The sequence below is a fragment of the Epargyreus clarus genome, unplaced genomic scaffold, assembly GCF_041222505.1.
Source record: "Epargyreus clarus isolate Ecla_fem2 unplaced genomic scaffold, WU_Ecla_fem_2.2 ptg000015l, whole genome shotgun sequence".
Lineage (NCBI taxonomy): Eukaryota > Metazoa > Arthropoda > Insecta > Lepidoptera > Hesperiidae > Epargyreus > Epargyreus clarus.
The window spans coordinates 16,748,404-16,763,618 of NW_027332223.1; the positions used below are offsets into that span (position 1 = coordinate 16,748,404).

Consider the following 15,215-nt stretch of genomic DNA (forward strand, 5'->3'; position numbering starts at 1 on the left):
TTTATTTATATGCAATTAATGTATCCCCGGAAAACATAAAGTAACCTTACAACAAAGGTGCGTGCGACCTAATTACGGGCACTCGATCCGCGTCCGAGGGCAAAGCAGCTCCGTGCTCTATCGACGAGACTCTACTTCACCAACTTTCCACTTCAAATTACTTGTATTGCGTTATTATTAATATTAATTTGCTGAAACATATTGCGGAATAATGACAATGCCATAAAATAAACGTTAAAAATAACAGTTTTGAGCAAGTTGCAAATAAACCTGCAGTTCATTTGATGGTGAGTGGCTATTGCCGCCCATGCACATCTTTAATAAGCCCCGCATAAGGTTAATCAATCGGCAATCCGAGATAGATCATAGATGCGTACTACACTGGGTAGGTTAGGTTAGGTTAGGTTAGGTGAGTGAGTGTGACTAAGTTGGTACGCCTTGGATAAGTCATCCTTCAAAGTGGGACAAAGGAACGATTACAACACTGTTGGCGGTGCCTCCGGAGTCAAGCCACCAAGGATTCTACTTCCTTCAAAACTGTCTATTATACAAGGATTCCTTGTGTCGTGGCATAAAACACCCATCATAAAATCATAATTCGTCAAAACTTTATGATGAGGAGACTTTTCTTCCTAAGTAAATCTAATTAGAACTCAATTACCATTGAGCCTCCTACAACCAAGTATCAAAACCGAAAACATCGTCTCACTTATCCATATTTTTCTGTACAAAATGCGCAACGTCAAGGTTAACAACAAATTCTTCCAAAGGTTAAAAACAAATAATTGAATGGGAAAGGTAAATAATACCGTTCGTGCCATATCGATGACACCGCGCTCTCGATGCCTCCTCCCAAGTGTCTGCTGACGGGTTTGTTTTGTAGAGGACCTTCAATATTATTACTCGTTGGAATTGTGTTAGTGTGTGAACAACAACTGGTAGAATTAGATCGCGGTAATACAATGTCTGTTACTAAGTAGAAAGTGTATTTTAAAGTTGGTAGAATACTTTGTGGTGCAACTGCGCCTTTACTTGTAGTACGTTTACCATTAAGAAATCAAGTTATTATGAAATCTATTCTGAAAGAATTTGTAAGATTTTTTATACATTTACGTTAGGTGTGAGGAAATATCAGAACTGTAAAACTACAATAGTCCCTGTCTAATTAAATCGGATGGGTATATAATGTCAATGCACCTCGATGCCTACTAATTATCGAATGGACAGTATCGCAAAATTTTCTAACTAACACTCTGAACAATTTTTAGTATAAAGCAGCATAAGATACATAAGTCGCACTATAAGATACCACCTTAAGGTATCTTATAGTTCTACAAGGTATAAGATACCATGTAGAACTACTTATAGTTAGGTAGGTAGGTATCTAATACTACTCATGAAAAGCACTCAATTAAAATAGGTTTCCTTGAATGAAACAAGAGAATAATATTATAAAAATAACATATTCAACTGCTTAAAACATAGCCTATATCAATTCCACAAAGATGTAGACGAATCTAACGACACCTCATTTATTAAAATCCGTGTTACCGTTTGTGCTGCAGTTCGTGACACGGAATGTGACACACATTCGTACATACATAAATACACGAAAAACATAAAACTGCGCAATCGGGTAAAAAGTAAAAATGGCTATAAATATAATTGTACTACACACATAAGTTTAACAGTCAGGCTGGAAACTCCGGAGTGAAATCTGTCAATGTAGAGACAGAACCGTTTTATTACGGTTCCGGTCGAGCTCACTCAGTTCGCGTCGTAGAACCATAAAATTGTATTTATTAACCCGGCGATAACTCGATTGATTTAACTACTGAACCCCGGATTTATCAGCTTTCGTATTTCTCTTCGTTAAAAGTTACTAGTACTAGTTACTAGTAGTAGTAGTCGCTAATTTTTTATCGTATTTTGTGAAGAAATTAAACTGTTCAAAAGAAAATTTCCAGTATTCTTACGAGTATGACAATGTCGTCTACGTAGTAATTAGTATTTCGAATTGCAAAGAATGAAATTTATGTCATACCTTATTTATCATTGTTTTATATTGTTGTAGATTAAAATGTACTATTAATATTTAAAATAAATTTTATCTGAAAAATATTTTACGTATGTGAACAATTATTACAAATATGCAGCTCGGAAAAAATATGCGACAAAATGGCAAAAACGAATATATAAATATTTGCGGTAGTATTTCAGATAAACAAACCTACTATTTGTAATTGAAAAGATCCTTTCAACGCGTGTACACTGTACAATGGTTTGTATGTTGGTAGCAACATTCAATGGGTACACGGTGTACAAGTGTACGAGCGCGTGCTATTCGGCGAAACTTGGCGCAAATATTCGTGTAATGATCGCATTATGGTACAACTTGGGTTGTTCCAAGTTTGTAAATTGTCCGTTTCAAATGTTTAATTTAAATTCAGTAGAATTCCTATGAAATACAAATTGTGGATTTTATAATTAGTCTAATTAATAAAATAATGATAGCCTTATTAACAATTTTGTGTATGGTAGGTACATTATAAATCTTTCTAGACACTAAAATAAAATTACATAGTACGTCGTCCAAATAATAGATCAATTTGAATTTAGTTATTACAATTTGCACAATGCACAAATAAAAAACAAAATAATCTCAAATATATATTTTAAAACTTATGCCACTAGGCTTTATCTGCAGTCCCTGTAGTTCCGGGACCAGAATAGGGCTACGGTATCCCCTGCCTGTCGTAAGAGGCTACTAAAAGGGGCTTCCGGGGTTGCGAGAGTGGGAGCTCGAACCGCCCGGCCAGCGACCCCGGGAAGGACGGCGGTATGTGTGGTCGCATACCGTCGTGCACATCAGACGGAGTGGCGAGCACCACTCTCGCCTGGGCGGAGCCCGACGGGGCAACGCGCTAAGAAAACTCCGGTTGCGTTCCTTTGGAGATCCCGGAGTCCCCTACGCAGCGCCGAGGACGGCCACCGGGGGGGTTTTAGTGCGGTAAGAATCCCACATAATCCCGTGTCGCTCCCACGGCATAGGGTACCTTTTGAAGGTTTCCCCCTCGTAAACAAAAAAAAAAAAAGTGTGTGTGTGTCAGCTACGACGCACGATTGGAGTTTACTCCTTACGAATGATAATTATGATATATATCGAATAGAAAAAAGGGTAGGTAAATGAACGCATCTGCTAAAATGATAAGAGAAACAAACATATATCTGTAATTATTCGGATTATTTATATTACTTCAATAATGCGTATTACATAAAGTATGTTACAAAATAATATAAAATAGCGCCATCTAGTGGCAAGTTTTATAAATTGTAAGTTTGCAAGTTTATCAATCTATGTATTTTGGTTCCAAATATTATAATGGTAACTTAATATAATTGTTTATATTAAAGTAAATTTTAATATAATATAATTATTTATATTTAAAACAATGTTAAACGTTTTATAACTTAAAACTTAATAATTATAATTTCTTTGCCATCTATAAAATATCCTTGTTGCAATTTACGGATGAAATTTATATGAGACTCAATAAACATGTTATTATATGTAATTTGGATTGTTTCTGAATGTTTTATAATTCTAGAATTCATTTAAAACGTATTGCTAATTTTATATAACTTATTTTTAACATAATTCATTAGCAATAATTCTGTAATAAATATTAAATAATACTGTTTTGATTTTGCCCGTTTATCGTGGATAGATGGTGCTGATCAATAATGCATCCATTTTTATAACTTAAATTAATATATCAGTAACTTACAAAAGCCTCTTTATGTTTAAAACTTATTTTGCTAATATTATATCTTATTCAATTGCTTACTGATTTTATATGTTACTCTTCTTTAAAAACGTTCATAAAAGATTGTTAATCATATTATGGCGCCAATGTTCATATTTTTCACAGTGTTTATAAATGATCAAACCTATAACTTAATTTATGCAAAAATGTAAACAAATTAGTTAATGACGTTTTAATGTTTTATATATTGCTAATTATTTTTATTGTAATAATTACTTTCATATGGGATTTGAACTTACTATATTTTAAATTAATAAAAGCACTCTTGATTCATATTTTGGTTACCGTTACGCCTCAACTTTTCGTGTTACACTTGATTTTACTCCTCATAAAATTTCCGTACCGGGCCTTATAACTCAAATCGTTTCTTAAGGAGTAAACTCCAAAAAAAAAGGCTTTATCTGCAATACTCAAAAATATGTTTACATGCCAATATGTACTGTCCAATTGGTAAAAACTACAATCATTTTAAAATTAAATGAATTGTATGTAGTCTATTTAAAAATGATAAATAGAAATCAATATAAAATGTTATTTACTTAATAACTTGCAAACCATTTGATTCCCCGGTCGGTCAAGTTGGAATTACCTGCGATACTTATGAATTCGCTGAATCGGTTACTTAGTTATTGGAAAATTTCCCGACTATAAGCGGTTTATAAATAAGGAAAATGATGAAAGCTACAAATTTTAACTGAATTCGCATTAATTCAAGCGATGTTATTGCTGTTTTTGTGCGCAAATTTATATTTTTAAACGGTATTGGTCGAAAAAGATTGTTTGTTTTTTATTAAAAACGTAATATACCTACCTATTTCTAATCGATATGTTACGTTGTGGTATCATGTATTATTTATTTATTAATTCTTCTCTCATTTTAAGGTAAAATATTATTTATAATATTTAACTCAACTATATGGTAAAGAGAATATTGCGCAGTTACAAATGCTGATTACGTTTCGAAGTTGGTACAACCTTTCTCGTTTCTGTTCATATTACAACCAATTCCTGCCTAATAACAGGAGTATCATACTTCTGTCTCTCGTACATTCTGGCTTGAAAGAAAGTGTCTGCTTAACCCTCTAATATTACTTTAATCCTATTTGGGATTGACCACCCATCAGATGGTCTGCATGTTTGCTTGCTACCTGCATCTGTAGTAAAAATAGAAATTGGCCAAGTACAAGTCAAACCCGTAACCGGAGGGTTCCATACGACGACAATTTTCATTATTTTTTAATGTCTAGTATTTATTAATATAGCAGCCATTGAAGTACACACATTTTGAAAATTTGAACTGTCTACCTATAACGGTTCAAAAGTCAATTGGAAAAATATCGAATAACAGTTTGTTGTATGGGGAATCCTATTTATAGTCAACTTTTTTTATTTTTAGTATTTGTTGTTATAGTGGCCACCGTTATGTATCCTCAGTAAGAATTTCAAGTGTCTATCTATTACGGTTCCAGAGATAGAGCCCTGTGACAGACGGACAGACGGACAGACAGCGAAGTCTTAGTAATAGGGTTCCGTTTTTACCCTTTGGGTACGGAACCCTAAAAAGCGGTACTGGTCATATAAAAAAATGAACTGCGTATTCGTTTGTTACTTCCGTAACATAAAAACATTTAAATTACGGACGACCTATGGCTTTGCGGTGGAATCCTTACAATTCAACCATTGTTTGTATTATTCCGGCACATTGTTTTGCTTTCATAGCTTAAGAGCACTAGAATATTCATGTTTCCTTTTTAATTAAATCCTGTCGATTTTCATAAAGAGAGATACAGCTCTATTTTCACGAAATTTATTAAAATCTTTTAACGATTTGTATTTTCATAAGCTACAACATATAGTATGGTAACAATTAAATATTTCTTAAATGTTATTTAATGTAGCTGTTGTTTTGAATAATATTTCATGTTTCGCTACAGGTGTACATAAAAAATATGAAAATAAATGTATGTTTTTTAAACAGTACCCTTAGTATGAGTTTTTACGTTTTGACAAAAATGACTGTTTTTATTTTATTGTTGGTTACGTATTTCCCATATATTTCCAATCAGATCTGATACAATCCGCTAGAAACGCTTATTGGAAATGTATGGGCAAATACGTAAACAAATACCGAAATAGTCATTTTTGTAATAACATAAAAACTCACACTACGGGTACAATGACAATTAGTTTTAACGGACAGCTAATTTTAACTGACGAAAACGTTCCATATAGTCCCAGTCTCATATATCGCAAACAAGTTTCTACCAACCGAGTAACTATAATTTAATAAAAAATATATAATTTTAATGTTCAAATACCATAATATATGGCAAGAAAAGAGCTTAGGAACACCAAATTCAACAGAGCTCGATTTAAATGGATATTTCTTAGGAAAACCCGTAAAATTTGTTGCGGTGTCTTATTTCAAACCCTTTCATGTCCCGAGACGGTAATGAAGATAGATGTCGATGATCACAGACTAAAGATTGTCCTCTAATGTACCTAAACCTCTTGTGCGCCCTAAACGTTTGATTGATTGAGGTCATAATTTGACGGGTCGCCAATTAATTGCACACTCTATACTTTAGTTTAGAGGTTAAATTACTCAAAATTATTCCGTTTGAATAATAAATCTTATATCATCTTAGTCCCATAGGCTTTTAGTAAATATTCTTGTTCCATCCATCAGCGTTTTGAAGTCATGGGCATGCATAGTGTATTCTCCAGAAAGGTGAGTTTTGTCGTAGCCACACTGGTGACCGCATTAGTCGAATAGCTACGTAAGGATGCAGTCCGTTCGAGCTAGTGATATATGGTAATTTATGACCACAGTTTCATTAGCGTGACCTGTATTTACCTACTTCGATTAATTAATTCAATATTTAGAAAAATTATGATGAAATTGATTTTAATAATTGTGCGATTTTAGAATACTTGTGCGATTTTAGAATAATTTGTATTTTTTTAAATATAAATATCCCGTTAATAAATGTTGTTACTACACCTTTCATACTGTGGGCCTTGTAGGAAATAAATTTACTTCGGTAGCGTTTACACCTTATATGAATATCGTGAAATAGTATTAATTCCTAATCCAAACTATAGTCCGGTAAAACAATAGGCAGTAAATTGGTCGCAGTTTTGTGATGCTCGATATGTGGGCTTTGCAAACAATAGCCGAACACGAATTGGCAATACACAGTAAAACAAAAAAAGACCAACATAGAATTACAATATCGAAATAAAATCCTGAAAAAATCGTGAATGGCTCGTGAAAAATTCCATAAAACGATTAATAATATTACTACGGACAACGCCCGCAGACCACTAGAGTATGAAAAGCAATAAATTCAATATATCCGAAGCCTGAAATAACAACAGGAGTAAATGTAAGTTTTTATAGCTTAACGTATGGAACAGCACTATGTAAACAAATGGCAAATAACAGCAATCTGTATATTTTCATGAAATTGTAGTAAGCGAGCAGTCCATCCGATGGGATCGTCACTACCCTAGTAATAGCAGTGTGCTACTGAAATGAATGTGGCGATGTATCTGCTGCAAACGCTTTTCACCATCTAGCTGTATTTTGATTTGATTGATGATTGAGTTAAAAATTAGCCCTCGAGGACGCATCGGCGTTTATTAGCATTTTGTAGACTTCCATGTAATTTGGGGAACGTAATAGATGGCTATGAGTTGTAATAAATTGATTAAAAAATATCAAACGGATTGCAATATCGTTTGCAGCTTCCGTTTCACAAAAATGAATACATACATCAAGTTAACAATAAATATTATTTTTATACACGAATTCAAGATATTGAGTACAATAGCTAATTCTATGGAACGGGCTGGAAGCACCGGACCGTGCTTCAATATCCCAATAACGCAATCAAATCGCTCGCGAGGATAATTAATATCGGGCTTACAATACAAAAGCAGATTGCGATTAAACGAACAAAGCCTCAAATATACAATACCGCGGTACATTTGGAGGGCTTTGGGCCAAGACTGAATGGTGAATGGCTGTAATATTTCATCTTCAAATCAAGGAGTGCTAAGGAAATTTGAGAAACAATTTTACCTTTGTTCTACGAAAGACATATGAGAATATTCTGTTTTGGTAAAAGGTATGAGACCAAAAATAGCACTTGATTGAAATTTGAGGATTGTATTTTTCTATTCTATTCACATTGTAAATATTCCCACGAAGCATGAATTTGTCGATTGCTACGAACATGAACCTCAGAATCGGCTCGTTCATGGTATTGCAATTCAAAATATTTTTTTAACCTAAAGGATATTTCGTAATTAATGTTCTTAAGACCTCTTTGACTTTATAGTCATCACTTTGTTGTGCCATACAGAGTGTATCGGGTTTGATCCCCAGCAATTTTTGTTTTGTTGTTTTTTTTTTATAATTTAGGTAGCAGGTGTGGCGGTGTTGCCGCCGGAGTCGAACCACAAAGGGTTCTACCACCTTCAAAAATTAAACATGTGTGCTGATTAAGATTTTTAGGTGGGGATTTTCGCGTATTTACGTTGTTGAAACCGTTGATATTAATGAGACATTCTTAAAAATATAATAATACAAACATTTATATCTTAATGTACAAATACACGCAGCCACACATTCAACGTTAAGCCAAAACTAGCATTTATAAAGTTCATGCATCAATGGAGTTAGTCTCCAATAACGTGAAACAAGGGATATCCAGCTGGTTTGGGAGCTCGTCGGCGTTCGGCGAGCGATCCGAATTCGCGGACCAATAATAATTCCGCACCTGTCAACCTTCGTTATTTTATCGCGGTGGCAAATTTTGAGCGTCGATTGAAGATATACGTTTTACTTTTGATATTTTTCTAGGACTATAACGGTTATTTTTTTTTTGAAATGATAAACCCTGACAGTGGCCAATTTCAAACAGTTTTTAATCTTAAGCTATTCACTACAGCAATAATATTATTGCGGTTCATTGATTAATTAGTTTAAATATTAATTTAAAAATAAATTAATACAAGCAACAAAGCACCTACACGCTGAAATCCAGTCAAAATATTTCAAATTAAATTAAATAAAAGTTTTTGAAGTAATATTTCAAATTCTTTACAAAATATACTTTATTTTTGAAGTTAAATTTATCTTCGAGAGTTTTGTGGAGTAGGGGCGAAGAAAGACACTCCACCCACATCTTCTCCCACACACAAAATGTTTACAGACCCGTAACAAACAATCAATGACCAATTTATGAATAGTTTTGATATTTTTACTTGTACTTCGACAACGATGCTCAAATTTGTGGACATAATAATAATCCGCCTGTCAACCTTCGTTATTTCACCGCGACGAATTTTGAGCGGCGATTGAAAATATTCGTTTCATTTTTCAAACGAATTTGTCAGGGCGACAAAGGGCTGAAAGATTACTGGCGCAATATTGTTGTGGGACACGTTGCCAATTAAGGAATTTAGGTGAACGCGGTCGAAGGTAAAAATCGCTTATATAAAGTTTTTTATTCGAGTATGCATAATAGTTTAGGTAAATAATGTAAAAAGAAAAGAGTGTATTATTTTAAATTTCGTCACGACAATTATACAAGACTGCCTCTTTTTAAAATAACACAAAATTACCCGTCCCAGTTTTACGAAATCAAGGCTAAATGGTTTATCTTGGGTTCAGATTTAATAAAGGTACTGATTGCAATTAAATAGATCAATAATGTAGCAATTTCTATAAATCCGACCTCTATCATCAAGCAATAATTCCAAACTTAATTTTACAGCAGCCCTGTTTACTGTTAAAAACCAGTGACCGATATTTTTAAACATGAATATTACAAATTAAAAAGTTAAAAGTACCCGCGTTGTGCACCATACTTCATTATATGCCAATTAATATAACTCGTAGCGAATGAAATGTTTTCGACGTTAATTTGCGTTGATTCTGCGTTGTGCTCATTTGCACGTGAACAATGTGGAGCTTGTTCCTGGCGTTAATATGGGGTCATAACGCCACGCCCAAAAATATTGCCGTTGCGTTATTAAATTTAAATTCGTGATCGATACGGATATTTCCGGCACATAACCGAAATTGAATGGCCGGTTAATGCAGTGACAAGCTTTGATTGTCTGATTGAATTTAATGTTCGGAACCGTTATTGTTTCGCAATGTTTAGGCATCGGTGCTTTGTTATCGCGTGCATATTGCTTAGTATTATTTCATTGTTCAATAAATGTTATTAAATCCGTGGGTATTGATGTATTAAAGCAGTGTTGTTAAGCATGTACCGTTTAGTTAAGCTTTGTGGCTATTTACATTATGAATAATATACTTTCTGGCGCGTATTCTAGCACTTACATAGATATAGGATGTCACGAAAAAATTCCAAGTCTATGAGCACTTACATATAATACAAGAACATATAGGGCCAGTATAGACATATATGTGTTAAGTATTTTGTAATTTGTAACGAGACTGAGAACAAACTGGGAATCTGTAACCTTACCATGAGTTTTCAAAACATCCCATAATTTTACGTTACGTTTACTCAATCCATTATTCTGTTCCGTTTGCTTAGTAGACTGAGTAAACGTCACAATAAGTAAGTGCTCTAGTCTTTTTGTCTGCCTCACATGTTCGCAAAAAAGAGAGATAAAATAAAGCGCCATTTTGTCAATTTAGACATTTAATGTTTACGTTATTGGGAGTATAGTTCTAATACAATCCGCTAGGGTGCTGATTGGAAATGGGCCCATACGTAACCAAATACCAAACAGTCATATTTGTCAAAACGTAAAAACTCATGGTAAGGGTACAGAGTGTCTGTGAATTTTTGATTTGTAACAAAAATTAACTCCCTATTAATTTTTTTCGTAATATAAATTGCGTATTCCAACAATCGTAACAGTTACCGGTTATTGCCTAAGTTACTGTATTATATGACTACTAGGGTTCTCAGAGTTCCTCGCTCCACTCTCGACCCTTGCTTCGGTCTCGGAGGTCTAAAAGCTGGAACTTCCGTATGTCGTTATCATACTAATGGGCCCTCGACGCGTATATTATTGTATGTTGCCCTCCCGAGGGCTGTTCGAGTGGTAACTGGAGCATGTAGTGAAATTTGAGGTTATTATGATGTGCGGTTGCTTAATTTGAATTTTAATACTAAACACTGGAATACCATGATTTACTTCGCAATTATTTCACTTTTATGAGCTTAGGGGATACTATTTTAAATATATTCTATGATATATATATATATATATAATTTTACGAATTAATGATTTACGCTTTTAAGCACCCGGTTTATTTTGGTCCGGTTAGAGACTGTTATTTCGACTTTATCTTATTTTAATTAAGATTATTTAAAATCATTTCGTATAAGAAAGTAAGAAAAATCCATGTTTATAAGACTTAAATCGTATGCTTGCGGCAATTATTACGCGATTTTCACTCTTAATGCGTTTCTGCCTACCCTTTTGTGACAGTTAACTTTCTTGTATCTTAAAAAAATCAATATTCCTGTTATCTCATAATTACAATTTTACTTATGATTAATTCATTTATAACGTTTTTGGTTTTAAAACTAACCATAACTGTTTGTTGCAGCTGGTGTGCGCACAGTGGACGTGCAGGCGGTGGAGGGCATGGTGGCGCAGTTCCCCTGCGACCTGGGCACCGCTGCCAACGACAAAGTGTACATGGTGTTCTGGTTCCGCGATGACGCTGGCATCCCGCTGTACAGGTGAGAATTTTACTCTTTAGATCATGTCGTGGTTGGATATTTTTTATTGATTTTAGTGTTTTTAGAGTCCGCGCCAAACTTCTAGTCCGTTCTAAAGTTGTTGCGCGCACGTTTATATTTAGTTTAGTTTAGGCCCAGAGAGCCAATCCGATCGAACACAACTACAAGCACATACTCCGTAGCAACAATAAGAGCACACTAACGCAGCTATGTACCCGTGGGCGAGAGCGCACACGGGACCGGTGCCAAGAGGGTTCCGCGCTGTCTTTGTCCCGCTAATATCTACAATTTGCTATCGCGACGCGATTTACTTCTCTATTCAGAGCGGACAAGAAGTTTGGCGCGGACGAATACATTTCTAGTAATCGGACCAGTTCTCGATCTTGATGTATATCCCGGAGCTTTAGATTGATATTGGGTATGCCAAACATTTACCAGGAAATCCAGAGGTTACAGTGACTATTTATTTCTGGGATCTGATTGTACGAATTTCAGGTCATTGATTTATCTGAGTTATATTTTTCTATTTCTTCGCTAGTAATAATAGGTGAGAGGATACATTTTCGATCGCCATTGCTCGACGAACTCGCTCGCTCGATGCACTTCACGTTAATAATATTCCCGGTCCCGAGAACAATAATAAAATATGCGTCCGTGCCGAAATCCGAGTTATGAATATAGTGTATTAATGGATTTCCGAGTAATGTCCGATACGTCAAAAATTATAAATATGTTTTATTATTTTTAGTATTTCAGCCGAAGAACATATTAGAGCTCTGATCAGATCAGATATAATGTCAATTCTATTATTGTATGACACCTACATAAGTTTTTGTGCAACGAACTGAGTTATTAGCTATTCAAACGATTCAACCTACCTCATTGCCATTCTCTAGACAATGATAAAACGAAGTTATGTATACATCTTAGGAAGCCGTTCAGTTATAATTAATTCATACTCGAGTTGCCAGCACCCCGGGCCGTAATGAAATATGATTTCTCTTTCTTATGAACAACTTGGACGTAAACTTGTAGAAGTTGTGTATGCATGTTATGAAAATGCAGAATTAACGCGCTGAGTCTTATAGGTACTTGTTTTAAGAATATTGTATATAGTACTTATTAAAGTAGCAAATTAGCATTTAGTTCAGCTGATGGTAAGTGACTACTGCCGCTCATGGACATACGTAATCAATCCCAGATAAGATTATATTCCTACCTACAGTTGGCAACAGATGTGTTGCTACTCGTGAGGACAAAGTTGGATCACAAATAAGTAGGTATGTCTTCCTTACCATAAAGTGGAATACAGCAGCGCCTAACACGCTTTTTCCCGGAGTAGAACCACAAAGGATACTAACTCCTTCATCAAATCAAATCATTATGTAGGTATAGTTCGTACGTCATTACCCAATTAAAGTGTTGATTTTCACTGAAAATTAAAAGTCCTATTTTTATCTCCGAAATAATTTAATTACATCATTATTAATTTTGTCAAATTATTGTTGAGACATGTCTTTGATGGTCCAAACATACATATTTACGCACTGTCACGTACAAGCCTGCGAATATAATTCCAAGTAGAATTTAATTCGAAAACTTTCCAGAACTCTGCGTGGTGAATGCGGCTCCAGCGCCGCCTATTCTGCCTTATTGCATTGTTCACATTGCATTGTATACGCCATTCTCCTAGCTTAAAGGTCTCGGTGAGGCTGACTTAGCCTTAAGTATTCCAAGTGACCTCTTAGGTTATGTGAGAATTTTTTTTAGTAACTCGTTTTAAGTGGATATGGAAAGGTGGGAGAAACCTTTGTGGTTCGACTCCGGAGGTACCACCAGCATTTCTAATAACAACGTTGTTATTAAGCTTAACGGCTTAACCCGAGTTGGAATAACTTATTCCTCAGGGTTGGTAAAGGGACTCTTATCTTAACTGGGACTCATTAAAGATGACTGTACGTGGTACTTACCATCAGGAGGATTGCATATTCTTCTGTTAGTTTTATATAAAAAATATAATCTTTTATTTCTTATCTGCTGAAAGTTAAATATTTACTTAAATGTTACTTATAAATCGAGTCACCCGTGATCATCATATCAGATTCAGTTGACGTGAACTAAATTTTATAAACATATTTTTCTTTGTAATTTCGATAATTTTCAATCTCTATGGTTTTCAATTTCAAACATAAAACCTTATCACAAAGGCATTCATTCATATTTACGCTCGTGAATTAAATACAATATCTTTTGAAATCGTGTACGCTTTTAATTTTGTAACATAATGCGAAATCATAATGTGTATTTGACATCAAACAACGGCCTTTCATCTGATTTGTACGTTACAACGTGTTTCGAATCGAAAAGAGATGAATGCTTTTCAATGTCCCCTTTTTATTCATTCAAGGTTTGCTGCGCTAACGAGATCATTGTCTGTCCCACGTCTTTCACGAGTACTTCGTGCTTCAGCTGAGTTCAATACAAATTTATGGTGGAAGAACGTGGTGTATCGATTTACTATTTCTTACACAGAAACATCGTTAAAAAGAAGATTACGAATATCTGTAAAGAAATGTGTTTTCGTAGAAAGTAATGCTTATTTAGCTGCCCCTCATCGTATCACATTGATAAGCATGGCTTTTGTCTATACCGGGAGCAGATACCGGACATACTCCACCAAGCTTCAATGTATTCTCCATTGTTTACTTATACATGGAGATAGAAAACGACCGGTAATTATATAGTAAAATTTCTACCTTAATTTGGTATTTATATAATTAGCACCACAAGTTCTGTTGAAACTTACCGAATTAATTAAAAAAGCGGGTCGCGTCGACACCTCCAGTAAGTTGCGAGGAACCTTGCCGGCCATCTCGTAGGGTTGCCACAATAAATAAATAATGAATGAGACTCCTTATTACTAAAACCATAATATTATTCTCTCTTTCTTCTTACATACTTAAAAAGTGTTCTGTTTCAACATTGTAATTGCACTGGTCGTATAAAAGTTCATAGATGAAGGTAACCTTTTCCGGTGAACCTTATATGATCCATCTTGCTTTTTAATAAAAGTGGAAGCTATGCGAAACATTTTCTAATAAGTGAGCGCGATGAAAACATGTTTTACCTGTTGTCTAACAAAATATTAAAGTGTGCAAAGTAAAAAGAGATTATAGTTTACAGGATATTGTTTAGATAACTAGATTTTAGATAATTTTCGTCTTGTAATAATTAATGTCTTGTTCCCTATATTATAACATTAAAATAATAGAAAAATTGAGTTAGTACTTTACTCTTAATCCAATTATTATAGTTTACACTACACCTTCTAATCGTAGCATTACTGACATACTTAATACTGATAGACTTAATTATGTACATTTCAAGTAGACAGTCCCATAACTAACTAAATTTTACATTTGTAAACAAAACTCAGCACGCATAAAGCAATCTATCATCGTTTCTGGTTGCTGTCATCCATTATGGAGTGCATAAAAGTAATAATATTTGTATACATTTTTATAAATGAATTAAGTATAAAATACGCAGAACAATAGAAACAATTTGCGTGTAGCAACCCTGCGCACCGCATCGAAAGGGTCCAAACTTTAATGCGCTCCGGAACTTGCCAGATATTTTACTG

General features: G+C 34.5%; 1 protein-coding gene across 1 annotated transcript in view; it reads left to right on the forward strand.

Annotated features, from left to right (window-relative positions):
• Positions 1 to 15,215, forward strand: part of side-II (sidestep II transmembrane protein) — a 544,775-nt gene that overhangs the window by 223,442 nt on the left and 306,118 nt on the right. The window contains exon 3 of the mRNA XM_073081158.1: positions 11,437 to 11,572. Coding sequence (XP_072937259.1) covers positions 11,437 to 11,572 — 136 coding nt within the window. The remainder of the gene's footprint in view (positions 1 to 11,436; positions 11,573 to 15,215) is intronic.